The sequence below is a fragment of the Microchirus variegatus genome (genome assembly GCF_963457635.1).
Source record: "Microchirus variegatus genome assembly, chromosome: 1".
NCBI classification, from domain to species: Eukaryota; Metazoa; Chordata; class Actinopteri; order Pleuronectiformes; family Soleidae; genus Microchirus; species Microchirus variegatus.
This window is the reverse complement of record NC_139802.1, coordinates 38,974,973-38,993,864: the sequence shown is the minus strand read 5'-3', so window position 1 is coordinate 38,993,864 and position 18,892 is coordinate 38,974,973. Positions and strand designations below refer to the sequence as shown.

The window sequence follows — 18,892 nt, the reverse complement described above, 5'->3', positions numbered from 1 at the left end:
CACTGTCCTCATCCTTCATTCACCTGTCTTCAACATTCATTCCACTGTCCTCATCATGCATTCACCTGTCCTCATCATTCATTCACCTGTCCTGATCATTCCTGTCCTCATCATGCATTTCCCTGTCCTCCTATCATTCCCCTGTCCTCATCATTCATTCACCTGTCCCCATCGTTCATTCCACTGTCCTCATCATTCATTCACCTGTCTTCAACATTCATTCCACTGTCCTCATCATTCATTCACCTGTCCTCATCGTTCATTCCACTGTCCTCATCCTTCATTCACCTGTCTTCAACATTCATTCCACTGTCCTCATCATGCATTCACCTGTCCTCATCATTCATTCACCTGTCCTCATCATTCATTCCCCTATCCTCCTATCATTCATTCCCCTATCCTTCTATCATTCATTTACCTGAGGAATGTTGAGGGTCTTTGTGTTTTGATTCATTCTATGAACCCCTTGGAAATGAGATAATACATATGAAGTTTCCATTAGTTTTCCCACAAAGAAACAGTGGGGTAAGAAGGGGGGGAGTGAATAATCTCATTTCCTACATAATCCAACTCCATTTATTTCATAATTGAATGTTCAAAAAGGCACACAATGTGTGAAACCTGGAGCGTTCAGATCGCCTGCGTTTAATTCGTCGTATTGCTCGTATGTTGACAAACCAGGTCACACGGTGGCATGGTTTCATCCCGGGCTTGTTAAACGGTGGCGCTTCTCATACGCCTTATACGCGTCGGCATGCATACAATTATCTCGGTAATTGTTTTGCGTCCAATTTATGCAAATATCTCACGCGCAGGATTTAATTATTATTATACATATGGGAACAGGTGGAACGCATCGGGTTTCCTGCTTCTGAATATGCAAATGTTTCGAGGCGATGAAAACCACTACTTAAACTGTTTAATCCAGCCATCGAGCAAGGTTAATTATTATTCATATATTTATATATATATATATTTTTTTTACATATGAGAAGATACTGATTTGATAACCTGTACAGTAGGGTGCTAAAGTCACTGATTTGAACTCGACTCACTATGTTATTTTCGAATCGCAGTCACGGTTCCTATATTATCTTCTGGATGTGGTCCAATAAAGTGTCGGAGGAGCAATTATTTGTTGTTTTAGCAAAGAAACGTGGCCCTTAAAGGAACTGCATTACTCAGGGAGTTATTAAAACAGGGAGTTCCAGATTGTGTGACCCGAATGAACCTCATTCTTACCTGTAACTCAAGTGAAACCTGACGACCTGGAAACTGGATCTGCATTGTTTAACCGAGCTCCCGAGACAGGTATCCAGCCTTCAGAGGCCGAATGTTTGTTCGTGCATTGTAGGCCTCACAGGTCTTTTAATTTGAGAGGTTATTTATCTTTCAATGGTGACAACTTTGGATTGAGCCATTTGCCATTTCACCCTGCATCAAATAAAAAATAATTTTTGAATATACGACATACTAAAAAGACATCTAGAGCAAATAATTGTACTTTTCTTTTATTTGTTAAATGTGCCATATGTAAGAATGTGGCCAAAAACGGTTAGTACACAAATGTTTCGTTTTCTGACGTAACTGGCAACCCGTGGTTGCTCGGCAGCTGAGACTCGACTGACTGCAATGATCGGTAGACGGCGGTAGGTGGCGCCACATGCCGAAACATGATTTCAAAACATAAACATGATTTGCAGTCTGCAAAAATTGTTTTTTTTAATGCAAATATTTTGTCTGTACTGTTGTTGTTGTTGGTGAGTTCAGTTTGTTACATGAACATTATTCCTGAGTCTCTGTGACATATTAGGAGGATTTTATGGCCAGTTGCTTTACATTTATTACACAATGCACCTTTAAATAATAACAATGTTATATCATGCATACTTTTTCTTTAATTTGCCTTCATGTGCTCAATGTAGAAAGTCTCCCCATGCTGCTTGAATCTAACTGTGAGCACATAATAGACGAGGTTGGAACAAGGCGGGAAATGAGAGGAACATAATGAAGGAGACACAATTTAAAAAATGTGACACGACTATGTGTTATGTGTAATGCCTTGATTGACAGTGTTTTTATTGATTTATAGCAGATGTCAAATGTGTGTGTGTGTGTGTGTGTAAGAATATGCCTCCAGCCCGGGAAGCCTGAGGTTACATGCAATTGTCTTACAAACGGAAGTAATTGGAGTAGAAAACAAGCTTCGTGAATGATTTTATGATATTGTGCTAAAACATTGTTCACCTTGAACAAGAATCGAACAAGGCACCTGTCCCAAAACCTCCTCAACTTAGACTGTGTTGTTTGTTTTTGCTTCTTCTTTTTTTTTTCTCCCTCCCTCTGAGTTGACACGTTTCGTTTGTTAGTCATGTTAGCGTGAAAGAAAAACAGCTTCATGTGTGCTCCGGGCAGAAATAAAAGACTTCACTGGAGTTGAGTGGAAATGAATTGAAAAAACAAAGTGCCGCGCGCTTAGGAACAGTCCGTGCCTTTGATTCGCGATCGTCGTCGGGGGGCGATAATGACAAGACAATACAACGATTGGTTACGTGTTGTACAAAAAAAGCGGTGTTAGTTAAAATAATACGTAAAAAAAACAAACTTGTTTTCCTCAATATCAAAAGACACACTGTAGGTGTCAGGTCAGAATATTATCCGCTAAGTCATAGCAGTATTTGGAAACCAAAAAAGAAAAAAAGATGAGCTCATGCGTCTTCGCTCGCTGAAACAGTGGAAAGTTTCAACCTTTCCTCCTCCTCCTCCTTTTGCTTCTCTTGCACCTCGCCCTCTAAATGGTGACCAATCATGAGCTGGTACATCAGCACACCCACCATCGCACCCAAGAATGGGACACAGGTCGGCACAAAGAACCAGTAGGTGTTTGCACTGTAACAGAAAAAACAAACAAACAGGCTCAGATTAGAATTGTGATTCCACGTACACATAGTAAAAGAAATTAAATGAGGAAATCAGAATATAAACAGGGAGTTAACAGGGATTCGAAGCACACGTCATTCCATACCAAGACAAACACTTTTACTTATTGTGTAATTGTAAGCTCATTATTGCCAAACTGTTGTAACCTTTTGTCTTGACCGGCCCCTTCTTGACCAGACTAGATGCTCATTGCCCCCCCCCCCTGGTTATTTGAGTCAAACACCACCGGCTCGACTCGGGCTTCAATTTTGTCAGCTGTTCTTTAAAATCAGTCTCCTTTTTTATTTCCCAGGGGACACGTGCAGTGTCTTTTGTGCACACAAATACATTACAGTACTGTATGTGTTTCAGACACGTATACGAGCAAGAGCAACGCGATCACAAGGTTACGTCGCACCATTGCACCAACACTTTTTTTTTTTTGAATAGAGCAAGTGCGTCTTTTGATACTAAGGCCAAAAAAGTATGTCAAACTTGGCCTTATGATTTCGGAAAATAAGTTTTAAACCTCCATCGTCCAGATTTATCGCTCCTGAATCAGTCGAACGTCACTTAATCTGAGCATAATGACGGTAGTATTGTTTTCTCCACACACACATCGAAGGGAAAGTGAGGGTGCTAGTAATCTCTTGTCTTCTTCTGAGTTGAATGCAATAATTAATTCAGGGAGGCTGCAGCAACTTCAGTCCCCTCTGCAGCTCCCAGGTTTTGTTTATAGTCACGAGGAACTCGACAGAAACCACACCAGCACCTTTTGTTAACGACACCCAGGGCCGTTTCTTGCTGTTTGGGGGCCCTATGCGAGATACTATTTGGGGCCCCTATTTTTTCAAACTCGAGGTAGAGATTCCTAACTTTTTTTTTTCCTAACCCCACAAACACTTACATGCTTTGCAAATATATGCATAATGAATGCATCCAATACATGCAAATAAAGACAGGTACTTTTAATTCTTAAAAATATAATAAAATATGAGTCTGAACTTGCAGTTTGGGGGCCCCCCCTGGTGGCTGTGGGGCCCTATGCAACTGCATAGTCCGCATATAGCAAGAAGCGGCTCTGACGACACCTCTGGCTGATGTTATGTTACGTTTACGGCCCTTAACTCACACACACTAAACCCCTTCAAAATACAATAGCTACACAACACGACAAATGTATTAAATTCAGTCACTGGCAGGTGAAGAACGTCTTAACTCGCACCGTGTCCTGATCGCAAGACTTCATTGTGAGAAAATAGCTTTCGATACTCACCAGAAAACATCTCCACCCCAGCCTGCCAGAGCTGTGAAGAGACGTGGTCCCAGGTCCCTGGCCGGGTTAATAGCATACCCAGAGTTGAAGCCCATAGAGAGGCCAATGACTAACACCACAAAGCCTACAGTGAAGGCCTCCAGGCCTCTGGGGACTGGATTGTTGTGTGGATCAACGATGGCCAGGACGCAAACAATCAATGCAGCTGTTCCAATGAGCTGCGATACGGAACAGGGACAGAAATCTATTAGTTTCATCAGAGTCAGCATTGAAACAAGTACAAAAGACAATTTTTTTCCGCCCCAGTATTTCTCCTCTGAGGTGTGACAGAGAGCAAACTCCTCTGTAAAAAGTTGAGAGATGAATGTATAATCCGTCAATTGTGTGTTAACTTTTGAACTGTTGAACTTCCACTGTCCACTTCAGCGTTCTGACATCAATAGACAGCGGATGCACCTCAGAGACTGACTTTGTCTGACTGTGGATCGTTTTTTCTCCAGAACTTTCTTGAGTTTGCATGTTGCATCACCACAGGTATGGATTTGAGAACAAACAACTTTCACAGCATTTAGAATGTGAGGCGCAGTGGATAGGATATCGATCGCTTCACATGCTGTGACATCTCAGGAGCTGTGTGTGAGTGTACAGCAGCACCGTTGGTACTCATCTTAGCCTGAAGGGGCAGCATAACGGAGCTGCAAAACTCAAACGCTGAGTCAGGTGTATCGTACGGTGGCCCTGAGGTGCAAAACACAAACGCAAATCACAAACGCAAATCGAAAAACACCAAGGCAAATCAAAAACACAAATGCAAATCAAAAACGCAAAAACAGAAAACACAAAATCATTAACTCACAACACAAACACAAAAGCAGAAAACACAAAAACATTAACTCACAACACAAACACAAAAGCAGAAAACACAAAAACATTAACTCACAACGCAAACACAAATCACACAACGCAAACACAGAAGCAGAAAACACAAAAACATTAACTCACAACGCAAACACAAATCACACAACGCAAACACAAAAGCAGTAAACACAAAAACATTAACTCACAACGCAAACACAAATCACACAACACAAACGCAGAAAACACAAAAACATTAACTCACAACGCAAACACAAAAGCAGAAAACATGAAAATACTGAGTGAGCTAAAGTGAGTTAATGATTTCGTGTTTTCTGCTTTTGTGTTTGCGTTTTGAGTTAATGTTTTTGTGTTTTTGATTTGCATTTGTGATTTGCGTTTGTGTTTTTGATTTGCGTTTGTATTATTTGATTTTTGTTTGTGATTTGTGTTTTTGATTTGTGATGTGTTTTGCGTTTGTGTTTTGCACCTCAGGGCAACCGTAGTATTGCATTATTTTTGATACTTTTGATACAGAGGAAGTGTTTTGTAGAGTAGTCAGAGTGTGCAGGGACCTCTCTGTGTGGAGTTTGCTTGTTTTTCCACAGTGTGGGCCGACCTCAGGGCGTTTATCCCGGGACGGTCCTCTGTGTGATGTTGTTGTGACCTGTGTAACTTTCCAGGTTGCTTGTCGGTACGATCATAACCACTGCCTCTGAGCTCCTTTTAAACCTGCCCTCCAAATGCAAGACAGTACAGTAGCTGTGTGTCCTAATAGTGAAGGCTGCATCCTCCAAAGTGTGCATTTTGTCACCTGGATGGGCTATACTTCAAGTCGTCATAGATGTTCTTAACACAACCTTGTCAGTATTGTCCAGAACTTATGGAAAACTTTTATTGCGTCTCAAATATGAGATTAAAAAAGTGCAAATTTGACTTTTAGTTTGTAAATTCTCTACACTAATATATATCAATGTGCCGAAACACAACTTTATCAGTCTTGTGTAGAACCTATAGGGAACTCTCGTTATACAGTTGCTCAAAGTGCAGGTATTAGAGTCTCTTAGAGGATTTTCATTATTTTTTCCCATTCAAAGATGAGCTTTCAATTAATGTGCACTCAGACTCAGAGACACAGTGCTCTAACATAAATCCTTATAAATCAGATTGATTCACTGGTTCACAGGCTTTTTTTTTATTTTTTACCATAAAAGTCATTGTAAGGAGGGCATTAAAATTCAGCGTTAGAAAGTTTGACCACACAGAAACAAGTGTCAGACATACAAAAATAATATCCATCAAAAATAATAAATACTACAACAAAAAAACTACTACTAGTAGTTCCACACCTACCTACCTGCCTGTACATTACAATATCTGCTTCTTTGAACAGGTTCAAGTGGAGTGATGTATTTTGGCTGCGAGGTCATTTGCTGCATTGCCAGACTTCCATATTCAGTCGTATTTGTTTCAGAGCAATAACAATATTGGTGCTCCAGCCGTGAAGAAAATGCAAGTCGGTCACACTGATATGTCTGCGGTCTGTACTTTGCCTTCAGAGGACGTGACTCACTCGGCAGACCTCTTTCTCGTTTCCCCCATGTTTTGAGTCAGCGCTGCAGTCGGTTTAGCTGAATGTGATCACTGTGACCTCAGACTGTAAAAAAATATTTATATTTATATTAAAAAAAAATTATATTTATATTATATATACTAGCGAATAGATTTTCGTGACACCTTTGTTGGGCACTTCAGATGTTGCAGCTGGACGGTCTGACATGTCAGATGTGCTGCTTGACACGTCGTTCCCGCGATCAAAATGAGGAACATTATCAAATACAAGGTATTACAATATAAAGTCATTGTTACCTGATCGAAGAATCCATTAACCAGGGTGAGATGTTTGGATGGATATGTGGCAAAAATTCCTGCAGTGGCATTCTCCCCGACCACAATCAGCTCCCCGTGACCAAAGTCCCATAATGCATCTGGTGAAACGTTGCAAAAAATCACATTTCAAAATAGTATTACGTTTAGAAAATGTTTTACCCTTTTCTTTCTCTTTTTAAATTACATTTGTTTTTTAAAAAACAAAAACACAAGAGAGCTGTCTGGAGCCGTGCCGACAATATAAGTCACATTTGTCCTTTGCTGTTTAATTACACATAGAAATTAGTTTTTTCTCTCAACTACAGTTATGAGAATAAAATGTTGGATTTGCTACCAGATTGAATTACTGCTTATACACTTAGGCCATTTAAAACTTAAAGGTGCATTATGTAATAAATCTAAAGTAAACTGGCCATAAAATCCTCCTAATATGTCACAGAGACTCAGGAATAATGTTCATATAACAAACTGAACTCACCAACAACAACAGTACAGCCAAAATATTTGCATAAAAACAAATATTTTGCAGACTGCAAATCAGGTTTATGTTTTGAAATCATGTTTTGGCATGTGGCGCCACCTACCGCCGTCTACCAATCATTGCAGTCAGTAGAGCCTCAGCTGCCGAGCAACCACGGGTTGCCAGTTAAGTTAAAATACCTCTGTGTTTTGAATTTGAAGATAGTAACCGTTTTTGGCCACATTCTTACATATGGCACCTTTAATATATATACAAGTTTCAAATCAATACGCATTTTAATTATCGAAATACCTGTCAGATAACTCAAGGTTTAGCTTTGGTCATGAGTGAAACCAGTCAATTGTGGATTTTTTTTTTGCCCTTAGTGCTCACATGGCACGGGTCTGTGATAATTTGCCGTGAGGATAATGCACAACTCCTTATATGGACATCCTGGGGTGTGAAATTATATTATGTAGGTCACCTATTCAGGCTTTTAACACATGTTTTGTGTGTGTTTTTGTCTTCTTATGTGTCGTTGAGTCAAAGTTATGATTCATTTTATATTCTGTTTTTAATAGGGATATACAGTAAAGTAGCAATAAATGTGTAGAAGTCACAAAATTAGACAGTTTTTCTTTGCGCTTTGTTCATAAAAATACGGAGCCCCCCGAAGTGACATGAGAAAATAAAATTACGAAACAAAAAAAAATTGAAATCTCGTGTTTCAAAGTCAAAAATATAAAAAAATAAAAAAATATTTTTTATTTTAATTTTTTTTTGGAAACTCGAGATCTGGAGTTTTTAAAAACAAAAAAAGTAGATTTTTTTTTTTCTTTATAATTTTTTGGAAACTCAAGATCTCAAGTTTCAAAGTCAAAAATATAAAAAAAAAAAAATTATTTTCAAATTTTTTTGGAAACTTGGAAATGCCATCAATTAATGTCATTAACTTGTAGTTTTTGTCCGTCTGCCAATCGTACATTTACGAGCTGGATATTGTGAACAAAATGCAGACATCTAAATTAATTAGATTTTCTTTTCTCTCGTTGCAGGTTCACATACCAGAATACATGCCAAATACGATTGCTGCGCCCAGGAAGGCGCCGAGAGTCTGGAAGACGAAAAACAACAGGAACTTCCTCCATGGCTCTCTCTTCAGTAAGCACAGTGTGAAAGTCACTGCTGGGTTCAGATGACCACCTGAAGATGAGACAAATAGACAACTTGGTATTACACTCTTAGGAATAAAAGGCTTGTCCTCAAAAGAGAACCCATTTGGACCCATTTTCCACTTGGAACCTTTTTGGAGAGTTCCACCAATAACCTTTTTTTAAAACCCTTTATTCAGGAAAGTGGGTTTTAAAGGGTTCTCTGGATCAAAATGGTTCTTACTGGAACCATTGGTGTTACCAAGAACCCTTGAAATAAAACTTTTTTTTCCAGGTAGAACCTCAGCCCTTGTAGAAGGACCCTTGGAACCCTTATTTCTAAGAGTGTATACCTTTAAAAATGTGTCTGGATACATTCAGATCACGAGGCACCAGAGTTTTTCTTGCCTTGGACGTTTGCAACATGTACTGTATCGGATAGAGCAGTCACTTTCAGACACATGACACTTGAATTCAGAATTGAATCCAGTTTGAATCGAAACAACATGGCTGGTAATGTGAACGTAGCCTTAGATTCTCAATAAGAGAAAGCAAACACGTGCCTGTTTTATCTTTATACAGCAGTACAACCGAGCCTCATTTTTTTTCCCTCATGCAGCTGGAGGAGAGCTCTTCTGAGCAAAACCATATATCCAGTAATTGTGGTCTTAGTAAAGTCCTGTTAGGATGGAAGGTCCCCGTGACGCAAATTAAATTGGAAGGATGAAAAGATTCAGAAAGTATCCCTTTTTTTTTTCCCCACCCTCACCTTTCATGAGAAGGAGGGGGGGGGGGGGCTGCACTGATGGCGCACTCACGTGGGTTGCAACGCATGTATTCATACTTTAATCGTGTCAGGGTTGGAGATACCTAATTAAACACGCGTCTTTTCTCCACTGCAGCGTGTGTTAGAGGAGGACAGCCTCATTATAAAGGCGTAGAAAGACGTGACCATGAGTGAAGCCTTTGTAGTTGTGTTGCTTTTGACGGAAGATTCCAGGGATTGAGCACGGACTCGCTCACTTTTTCTTTCAATTACAGACCACATCGTTTTCAAGTTAAGGGGGTAAGTGTCCCCTCTCTCCACCTTTGTGTGTGTGTGTGTGTGTGTGTGTGTGTGTGTGTGTCGCTCTCTCTTTACTAAACTAAGCCTTCTTCCGTCCACTGCTTTCTTGTTCTGTTTCCCCCTGCTGCCTCGAGCTGTCAGTCGACCCGGAAAAACACATCGGTGTGGAAAGTACTGCACTCCACATAACTGCAAGTTTACCTTTAGTGATATTTAGTGTCTGTCAACCCGTCAGTCATAATGACTTCCTGTTTTTGCTGATGGAAGTTGGGGAGAGCTCGTCTTTGAATGACAGGTACATTATGACAGCGATGCAAATGACTGCAGCCCAATTTGACGAGATTTTAAACTTCATATTTTAAGAAGTTCAACTTCATATTTTGTGAATACTGGGCCCCACCTATCTCACATGTATGTTATTCAGCTACACAAATTCAGCTAGCATTATATGCTTTATTCGTATTATTTACTGATAATATAATGTTCATAATGTTTTATTACTCATGAAAAAAGGACAGAAAAAGAATAAAATGACATGTTTACGAAATATGTAAAACATGGGGCCCGAAATACAAATTTGTTCCCACAAAATACGTATATTGTGCGCACAAAATACTAATTCCTTCCCACAAAATATGGAAAACATGCGCCCGAAATACTAATTTGTACCCACAAAATACGTATAATGTGCGCACAAAATACTCATTCCTTCCCACAAAATATGTAAAACGTGCGCAAATACGTATAATGTGCCCACAAAATACTAATTCCTTCCCACAAAATATGTAAAAAATGCGCCCGAAATACTAATTTGTACCCACAAAATACGTATAATGTGCGCACAAAATACTAATTCCTTCCCACAAAATATGTAAAACGTGCTCCAGAAATACTAATTGGTACCCACAAAATACATATAATGTGCGCTTGAAATCCTAATTCCTTCCCACAAAATATGTAAAACGTGCGCCGAAATACTAATTTGTACCCACAAAATATGTAAAATGTGCTCGCAAAATACTAATTCCTTCCCACAAAATATGTAAAACGTGCGCACGAAATATTAATTTGTACCCACAAAATATGTATAATGTGCGCACAAAATACTAATTCCTTCCCACAAAATATGTAAAACGTGCTCCAGAAATACTACTTGGTACCCACAAAATACATATAATGTGCGCTTGAAATCCTAAATCCTTCCCACAAAATATGAAAAACGTGCGCCCGAAATACTAATTTGTTCCCACAAAATACGTAAAACGTGCACACAAAATACTAATTTGTACCCACAAAATACATATAATGTGCGCACAAAATACTTATTCCTTCCCACAAAATATGTAAAACGTGCGCATGAAATACTAATTTGTTCCCAGTATAATGTTGAAAATAAAACTGGATGGATGGACATTATACATATTTCGTGGCCACGAAATAGAATAGAATACAATAAAATAGAATAGAATATATGTACTTTATTAATCCCAAACTGGGAAATTAGAGTATAGCAGCAGCAAGACACACAACAAATTGTACATAATGTAAAGATGAGGAGTGGAATAAATACTAAATATGTCGTAAACTCTGAACTGTAAAGTGCATAAAAACGGTGTAAAAGAGACAAACGTATGACTTTATTGTTGAGTGTATACATATATATACTTGATCCTCACCTGAGATCTGTCCACTTACAAGGATACCCAAGGTCACAGCGAATCCAAAAGCAAGGTTAACACTGAGGAATGTGCCGTGGGATCCTTTACTCAGCACCATCTGTGCTACTGCGCCACATCCAAACATCTGGATAAAGGAAATGGAACAATTCACTGACCACATTATATTATATGCACCTTTGCTTGCCTTTTCAACATTTCCCAAATGAGCCTGTGAAGCAAGCAAACCGTGAGCTGGAGTGTTGTTTTGTGTGGGGAGAAAAACTTCAAAGAGAATAATAAAGAAAGCCCCGCAGTGACCAGACCTGGATGTCACGTCCAACTGAGCTCTGTTTTTCATTTTATCCAGGGTGTGTCTCACGTGACCTTGTAGGTCTTGTGTATGTTATGGGTGGGCTTTGTGTCGGAATATTGATCCTGAACGCTTAACTCCACCTGCAGAGCCAATCCGCCACGGAGAAGCCCGCACTGACCAACCAAAGGGGACTGGATTACCAAGGGAGCAAAAAGGGGATCGTGGCATTAACAGATCGGAATAACAAACGGACTGGTGCTTCGCCACCGGTTGCCCTGTCCTGATGTTTGTGTTGTCTACAGGACACCACGGGGAAATGGATGGATGGATTCCAGGTGGTTATGCACTGGCCCAAAAAATATTTTTGCTTGGATTTAAAAGAATCCGGTGGCTTCCTACGTAGTGTGGTGAAACAGGTTCAAGTCGGTGCTGAAATCGCTCTTGAAAGTGTGTCATTGAAGTGAAAGGAAAAATGATTGATCAAGGAGTCAGGAAGTAAGAATACACATTAAAAATGACTTTTTTTGAACTAATTGACATCTAAGGGAGCAGGGATTTAATGAGAGGAGAGGCAACATGTCTTTACCCATACACTCTTAGAAATAAAAGTGCGTTCTTTGGCTTGTCTATGGAGTTAGATTTGTGTCTTTATTATTCAATCAAAAAAAAGTTTGCTTCAATCCCAAAAAAATTTTTCAATCAAAAAAACATTCACTTCAATCAAAAAAAACAATTTTAATCAAAGAAAAAAATTGTTTGGATGCAAAAATATATCTGAGACTCAAAAACATACATTTGAACACTGTTTTTCTTTGATTGAAAAGGTTTTTTTTGATTGAAGTGAATGTTTTTTTGATTGAAAACGTTTTTTTTTGATTGAAGCAAACTTTTTTTTGATCGAATAATAAAGACACAAATCTAACTCCATACTTGTCCTCATAGAAGAACCCTTCTTGGCTCCAGGTGGAAACGTTATAAAAAGGTTCCCTTTTGGAGGGTTCCACCAATAAACCCTTTAAAACCCTTTATTCTGGATCAAAATGGATCTTACTGGAACCATTAGTGTTACCAAGAAGCCTTGAAAAACCCTTTCTTAGGGACCGTTTTGGAACTCTTATTTCTAAGAGTGTACGGCAAAAGCAACCTCTGAACATTAAAGTCAGTCAGACATGATAAGACCTTCACCTCAAAGTCTCAAAGTAATATGTCCAATACTGAAAAATGCATTTTCAAAATATCTTCCCTTGCGTTAAACTTGAAATCTGGTGTGAGGCTTTAGGACGTGCTCTTTCGTGAAACTTTGAATGCTTGTTCGCCTTTAATTCGGACGTGCTTACCTGCGTTTTACGTGGATACATCGGAGACGGTAATTATTTTAACTCGCAGTCTCGCGTCTCTCGGCGTTGCGCGATACATTATTCAGCAGTGCCGCTTTACCTTAATATTTAATGACCGTGCGTTTGTTATTGTATTTGCGTTTGGCTTCTAATATTAAGTACGTGACGTGAACGTGCGGAGGAATGCTTCGTGGTGATCGTGAGAGTGACTGTAGATTCAAGAAATATTCAAGAAATATTCTAAAAAAATGACACTAAAAAGACACATTTTGTGTCAAAACGCAAAACAAGATGTTTTAGTTAAAGTTTAACTGAAGCTTTTTTTTCCCCAAAAGCAAATCCATATATTTCTTGAATACACAAGTAGTGCAAGTTAACATTCACTTTCTGCCATTTATTGAATAATACAGTAGCTCAGCGTACATTTAACTTCATTTTAATGAAAGGAGAAATACAGCAAGTCTGTACCTTATACTGAACATTGTAGCACTTCAGTCATTTATCCTTTTCTCATATTATATCAACACAAAAAAAAAAAAAACTCCACTCACCACCAGAATCAGTGTTCCCAGACACTCGGCCAGGCCCTGGCGGAGGAGCTTGTGTTGGACCTGAAAGATCGCTGCCATTTTCTTCAAAATGTCTCTATGTTTTCCCATGATTCAGTTAGTGTATGATTATCTTGAGGTTGAGCTCTGCGGTCTAATAATGAATATCTGACGGGGGGGAAGCTGTGCATCGGCTTTTTAAAGGTCTCCTGTGAATCCCTCCCTGACTTAGAGAAAAAAGGAAAAAAAAAAAAAAAAAAAAGACTGCCTGCAAATATGAAAATAAAGCTCTACACTGGAATAATAAATAGGCCAATTATTATTCCAAATAAACAACTGATTATAACTATTTGACTTTTTCTCAAGACATTCCATAAGTGTGCAAAAACCTTATTCTGTCAACTAAAGGTTTATTGGGCGGTTTAGTTTTTCGTGTATATTTAGTTCATACATTAAAAAAAAAAAAAAAAAAATGCAGATTGTTCTATGAATGTTTAAGCAATGAGCATCATTATTGGTAAACTCTTATATTGTATAAATTAGAGGGAAATAAAAGAAAACTAGGCAAACATCTGCTCCCCAAAAAAAGTGAAGTGGCATCATATATCGACTGCGCTGATATATTGTTGACCTCTTCTAACCTAGATATATGACCTAGTTTAACAAACAATTATTCAAGTAGGGCCTTCACTTAACCGATCTCTCCACTTGCTGTGGAGGGCTCTCCATATTAAAAGTTAATGTATGAAAGATAAACAGGTAAACAGTGGGACGCGCACAGTAACCCCTCCACTGTATATAGGAAGAATCGGTCGCCATGGATACTGAAAGATACCGTGCTCATCATATCGTTGCATCTCTACCTAAGGATGGTCAGACTTGTGTTCGCTATAGTTGGCTCTATTGTTTCTGACGTGATTTAAAAGTTCATTTCAAAGGACAATTTCCTGTATGTTGTGTGTCTTCATGTCCTTGAGGTTTTGGACCAGACAATAATAATAATAAAAAAAAATTAATAATAATAATAGGGTGATTTGCATAATGATTACGTAGCTGTAAATACAAAAACACCCGAAAGCCAATTTTAAATAAATGAAACCTTTGATGTTTAAAGCTGCAGTGTGTAACTTTCGGTGATGTTTTGTTTTTGTTGTTGTTGTTCTGTCTCTGTTTGGTCTTTCAAAAACAGAAATGATGCACATTTTTTTTTTTTTATGGTACATCCTTAGGCTCTGGAGAGCAAATCTTCACCTGACTTAGGGAGCATTTGTGTGGATACAGCAGCAGCACAGAGGCAGGTGGGGACAAGTAACCTTTATCCCATCAAAACTGTATTTTTTATGCTGTATTGTTCACTTTTAGAACTTTTTGTTGGTTCTTCTTTGCGTCTATAGTCTTACTCCAACCGTCTCGATTTACTCGCGCAATGTTGCCGTTGCTTCTGTCCATCTGTCCGTTCACACAGGGGTTACTTTTTTTTAAACTTTTTTTCAGGCGGAACTTTTCATACCTTAATTTGGTTTGGTTTTCCTTCCACACTGCATTTTTGTAAGCAGACCAAACCGCCTGGACAGGGCCACGCAGTGACAACAGCTGCTTTCCCCCCCCGAAATGAGCACAAGAAGCCGCCCAGCGTGAGCAGCAGGTGAGAGCGGCGAGCTATCCGGCACGTTGCTCTGCGCACGAGACGAATGCAGCAGCACCGAAAAAGTGTGGCCGTACATCGTCCGTAGAATCTTACTGGGCAATAAGAGATCTAAAAAAAAACTGCTGCACTGAGAAATACAGAGATTGTCATGTGCAGCTTAACCAGCATTATGTGAATGTAACCAGATTTGTTTATATTTAAAGGTGCCACATGTAAGAATGTGGCCAAAAACGGTTACGACATTCAAATTCAAAATACCGAGGTCTTTTTCCTGACGAAACTGGCGACCCGTGGTTGCTCGGCAGCTGAGACTCTACTAGCTGCAATGATTGGTAGACGGCGGTAGGTGGCGCCACATGCCAAAACAGGATTTCAAAAACATAAACATGATTTGCAGTCTGCAAAATATATTTTTTTAATGCAAATGTTTTGGCTGTACTGTTGTTGTTGGTGAGTTCACTAGTTCACTAGTTATATGGACATTATTCCTGAGTCTCTGTGACATATTAGGGGAATTTTATGACCAGTTGCTTTAGATTTATTACATAATGCACCTTTAAAAGCTATGCACTACAGTTTGAACTATCTGAAATGTTTTTTTTTTTTTTTCTATTTTGCTCTAACATCAAAAGACAGAAAGATGTGTATGTTATATTTATGCCTGGTGAGTTCCATCTATTTTCCCCCCCTGGTTCATCAGCCCAGTGGGTGGCAGTGTAGTAATGAACCTGGTTGCTACTCGCCGTAAAACAACACAGAAGAAGAAGAAGAATGTTTGTTTTTTTTCCCCTCTCTCTCTCTGCAGATTTCTGTTGCACCTGTGTCTCATTAGCCTTTTGTGCTGTTTTCACCTCGGGTTTGGCCTAATGGATCGACTTCCTGGACCTTTGGTGTTCAGCTAATAGCTTTTTGGATTTGCTGCCTGCCTCAGCCCACTGTAAGCCATCACCTTTTTTTTATTATTTATTTATTTCTTTGATCACTGAATAACAGCTGTGATGCGTTTGTGTCTTGAACTTTGTTCGATATCTTAAAGTGCCACAAAGTGACATATGAGTGTATGGGGTATGTGTAGAATATGAGTGCAGATTTCCCTGTTTCTGCCAGATATGATTACTGGGGGGACCATTAGAGATAATTAGAGAAACACTAATGTAGGGCGCCACAGTTTGACAAGGAAGAATGTGAGGAATAAAAATGACAATATCTCAGCTGCTGCCGCCGCTGCACTCATTTTGATGGACTTTTCCTTTAAACTGTTAATTGCAAATCTATTATGATTTATATAAGTGCGTTGCTCCATCAGTGTCTCCTTTTTAATTGTTCTAGTTTACAGATCATACAGTACACGTCATTTATTGTTCTTCTTTTAACATTGTGTGACAGTTGATCACATGGATTGCCGGTATTTAAGGCGGCATCTCTGGTTGCCTGTTCGGCTCAAATGCACTTGCAGTGAATTTCCTTGAAGTTTTCTTTAAGTTTTACTTATTTATTCTGGGCTTGCCTGTTCTTTTTGAATTCAGTTTAACAGTCACACAGCGCTAGGGCTGCAACTAACGATTATTTTCATAATCGATTGATCGAGTAATCGTTTGGTCCATAAAAAATGTCAGAAAATGTCGATCAGTGTTTCTCAAACCTGGGAGGGATGATGTTCTCAAATGTCTCGTCTCGTTGTCTTGTCCAAAAATCATTCAATTTGAATGATTTGTTTGTTATATGGAGCAAAGAAAATATTCACATTTTAAGAGGCGGAAAAATCTGAAAACTTGAGAATTAATCGAGTCATTGTTTCAGGCCTACACAGCACAATACTCATGAAACTGCATTCAAACAATAACAAGTAAGCAGCCGTGTACTGTCATCGAGGAAATAACTGGTAATGATGGTGCGTAACAACTTAAACACAATAAACATGTTTAACCTTCACTTCATAAAAGCAGCCTCGTCAGTGCTGATCTTTGCAGAAAGTAGGACGAAAAACACGGGCGTTTACAGTTTGTCACCTTGCTGTAACATTCAACTGTGTTCATGCGTGTGTGTGTGTGCGTGTGCATGTGCAAGCAAACATGTGCAACTCTTTTCAGGCAATGCAAAGTGTTATCAGCATCCTCAGAACGCACTTTAATTAAGACGTTCCCCGTCTCCCGCTTTGTTCAGCGTATTAGTAGAGTGGGAGTGTGTGATGCTTAATCTTAGATGTGTGTTAAAATCGGCTTGCTCGACTTGCACTTTTTTTTTGCAACAACATGACCAAAACACTCACACACACACACACACACACACAAATACCCTCTCCTTGATAACCCTAATTAACACATTTATTCAAATACAGCTTCAGTCATTAATCTAAGTATTTATCTTTTTTTTTTTCCCCTGACTGCTTTGCCTTCACTATATTCTCTCTCATGAGGCTGCAGCCTTTATTTTTTTGTGTTTTTTTTTTTTTGTGTATTCTGTGTTGTAGACTCGCCTTGTTGAGGAAGGGAGGCACACAAGGGTATGACAGCCAAAGGAAAGTCAAATCTGCCTGTAGAATTAGAACACTAAGCACCTTTATGTGTTAGGGCTGGGCGATAATTCTAAATATAACAAAGTGCTCAATGTATGGAATATCAATAAATGTGAAGATATAGACTATACTATGTAGTTTTTAGTCATTTATTTGCACATATATTTGCTGTTTATGTCGTCACCAGATATTTCTATGCAGTTTGTGATATAATGCATATAAATGCTTAAAGGTGCATTATGTAATAAATCTAAAGCAACTGGCCATAGAATCCTCCTAATATGTCGCATAGACTCAGGAATAATGTTCATATAACAAACTGAACTCACCAACAACAACAGTACAGCCAAAATATTTGCATTAAAAAAAACATTTTGCAGACTGCAAATCATGTTTATGTTTTGAAATCATGTTTTGGCATGTGGCGCCACCTACCGCCGTCTACCAATCATTGCAGTCAGTAGAGTCTCAGCTGCCGAGCAACCACGGGTTGTCAGTTACGTTAGAAAACGATACCTAAAAGACCTCGGTATTTTGAATTTGAGTGTAGTAACCGTTTTTGGCCACATTCTTACATATGGCACCTTTAAATGTTTAACCTCCGGTTTGTGGATATGACATGTTTGTTGTTTTCTACCCATGAAGAAGTTTAAACTCACAATTAACTGGTTTCTTTAACACTAACTCCAGCAAAAAAAAAAAAAAAAAAACTTTTTAGAAAAGCACTCGGAGAGCGCAGACCTCCGCCAAGGCAGCTCAGCCCCCCCACAAAATAGCAATTAAAAAAATAGTTATATAGCATTTACGGATCACACCCACAATTCTCACACACAAATTCAATCACTTCTTCCTGGTCCCATTGCGGACATTTCCTGAAAATTTCATCCAAATCGGTCTGTGACTTTTTCGAGTTATGTTGCTAAAAGACAGACAGACAAACAAACTCCGGCGAAAACGTTATTGAGTGATTTGATATCATCACCATTTGTAATGACCTTCACCCTGCCCTATATTATATGTGTTAAGGGGGGGGGGGGGGATTCAACTGGGGTTTAGATAAATAAAACAGTACACGAATAAATTAATAAAAACATGCACATATGTGATACGATTAAAAATAACTATCATTACATCTAATATGACTCAAAGAACAAGCTATTGTTCTTACACACACGCACACACACATGCACATTCTCATTCTCCCAGGAGTCAGGGCAAACATGTCCTGAACCAACAAGCTGTCTCTTCTGCTAATG

General features: G+C 38.9%; 1 protein-coding gene across 1 annotated transcript; it reads right to left on the bottom strand.

The window, feature by feature from the left end:
- Window positions 1–2,708: 2,708 nt before the first annotated feature.
- Window positions 2,709–13,584, bottom strand: LOC310939986 (aquaporin-3-like; the record flags this gene model as incomplete). The annotated part of the gene is made up of 6 exons (XM_083904880.1): window positions 2,709–2,889; window positions 4,196–4,413; window positions 6,920–7,038; window positions 8,466–8,603; window positions 11,294–11,420; window positions 13,477–13,584. 6 exons carry the CDS (start codon window positions 13,582–13,584, stop codon window positions 2,709–2,711), a joined length of 891 nt encoding a protein of 296 aa, XP_083761006.1.
- Window positions 13,585–18,892: the final 5,308 nt, after the last annotated feature.